Source organism: Cottoperca gobio, chromosome 22, assembly GCF_900634415.1.
Source record: "Cottoperca gobio chromosome 22, fCotGob3.1, whole genome shotgun sequence".
In the NCBI taxonomy this organism is placed as follows: Eukaryota; Metazoa; Chordata; class Actinopteri; order Perciformes; family Bovichtidae; genus Cottoperca; species Cottoperca gobio.
In genome coordinates, this window is record NC_041376.1 from 7966713 (window position 1) to 7968555 (window position 1843).

The 1843-nt window shown below is 37.4% G+C and overlaps 1 protein-coding gene across 1 annotated transcript in view; it reads right to left on the minus strand.

The window, feature by feature from the left end:
- Positions 1-619: 619 nt before the first annotated feature.
- LOC115027433 (claudin-23) overlaps positions 620-1843 on the minus strand; it is a 4813-nt gene continuing 3589 nt past the window's right edge. The window contains 1 exon segment of the mRNA XM_075074162.1: positions 620-1843. This exon segment is cut by the window's right edge and continues 345 nt beyond it. Within this exon segment, the coding sequence (XP_074930263.1) occupies positions 1622-1843 (222 nt within the window). The 3' untranslated portion in view covers positions 620-1621.

Consider the following 1843-nt stretch of genomic DNA (forward strand, 5'->3'; position numbering starts at 1 on the left):
AGGCGATCAAGAGATCAAGGCACCTGAGCTAAAGCGTCTTTTTAATACATTTGCAATAAAGAAAACTGTTTTTGCTTTGTCATTGTGGGGTATTGAGTATGCATTGATGCATTTAATCACCTGTAATTTAAATGATTTTAGCATAAGTCTACAACAAAATATCAAAAAAGTGAAAGTCTGAATACTTTCTGAATGCTATGTATGTATTAATATAAAGTTATTAGTGCAGGTATGAAGAGACTCACTCACAAATTATGCAAACTCACTCTCCACTCACTGCCTACAGAAACTGTCCTTGTTTTCTCAACTTTGGCACATTATTCACTGGTTTCAATTAGATCATTCACAAACTGTTAGTCACTTGCTGAATGACTTTGTTTGCTACTGATTGAAATGACTGCTCATCAGGTCCGTTTACATAACGCGGCTCTTTCTGCTAATTCTCTGAAGTGACCTTGTCCGCTGTGCGTAGGCTGAGATGATCTCCTGCCTCTCCGCTTTGTGTGGAGACATGGTCTTTAAAAAAGATTCTTTTTCTATAGAAATCGACCTAAATCTGCTTTTTACTTTCGATGGCACGTAAAAACAGTAGTACTATAACGCAACACACGGCGATTTATTTAGTTTTTAAATGTTTTTATTCAATACAAACACCATTTATGAACACACTGTAATAATTTAACACCAATTAATAATTTATAAAGAACATACAACACCCTGTTGGACTGCCTGCTCCCATCTCAAAGACGTTTTGGTCTCCTCACTGTTTGTAATCAAGTCTGTAATATCATATTCATTAGATGAAGGCTCCTTAGTGAAGGTATTATACAAAGATTTGCCCTGGCAGGCTGAAAATTGGCAGATTATTTGTGATTTTCTTACAGTAAATGTGACTTCTAAAATTGGTCTTTTTAATTGCTTGTAGTAAATAAATTGAGAAAATAGTAAAAGCAGATTGCAAATACTTCATGAGAACAATTTTCAAGATTGTTCTCTCTACTCCAAAGAACCATATTTGCAAATGAAAACAGGGGATTTTCATCAATAACTACAAAGTACAGATGAAATCCAGTCTTTAAAAATGTAGAGTGGTAATCTATAACAGGATCTAAAACAAGCTTCCACAATTGCTCTTATTCAAAACCTTAAAATGACCCAAGCAATTTATAATTTATCACAAATATTTGACATGTACATGTAAAAAAAATATGTCACGTGCTAACAGTACAAAGACATGGCTACAATGTAAAAGGCAGCACAAAGATACTTAAGTCATGTTTCACTACAGGTAAAGGCAGCAGGAACTTGAGCTCATTTCAACCCTGATGAACTTCTGCAATATTCTTTGTACTCTATGATTTATCACTTTGTATTTTACACCCCAAAAGCATGTTTCTGTATACATCAAGAAGCAATTACATCGATCATGCTCATACCTAACACCAGAGTTATTATTCAGGTAGTGGTAATGTCCTGTGGTTCACAGTCATTTATGAATTGACACATTTCATTAGTTGGCAGATATATCAGCTGATGGGTTGGAGGTGACTTTAACAAGTGTCCAGATGTGTTCATCATTACGCATGTGGTCTTGAAGTAATTTAAGTGTGTGGTTGACATTCTAACAGCTGACTTCATATACATCCGTGTCATGCTTGTTGCTGATCTCTGGACATGAACGACACGCAGGGCAGGCAGTGAGCTCTGGGCAGGACGGGCAGGTGGGGTATCTTGGTCGTTTGAAGGTGAACAGCAGAGCAGTGCCTCCCAGCACCTGAAAACATGAACCCAGCCACCCGAAGTAGAGTGAGCCGGCTGCACGCAGGCTGAGTTGTGGGAACCT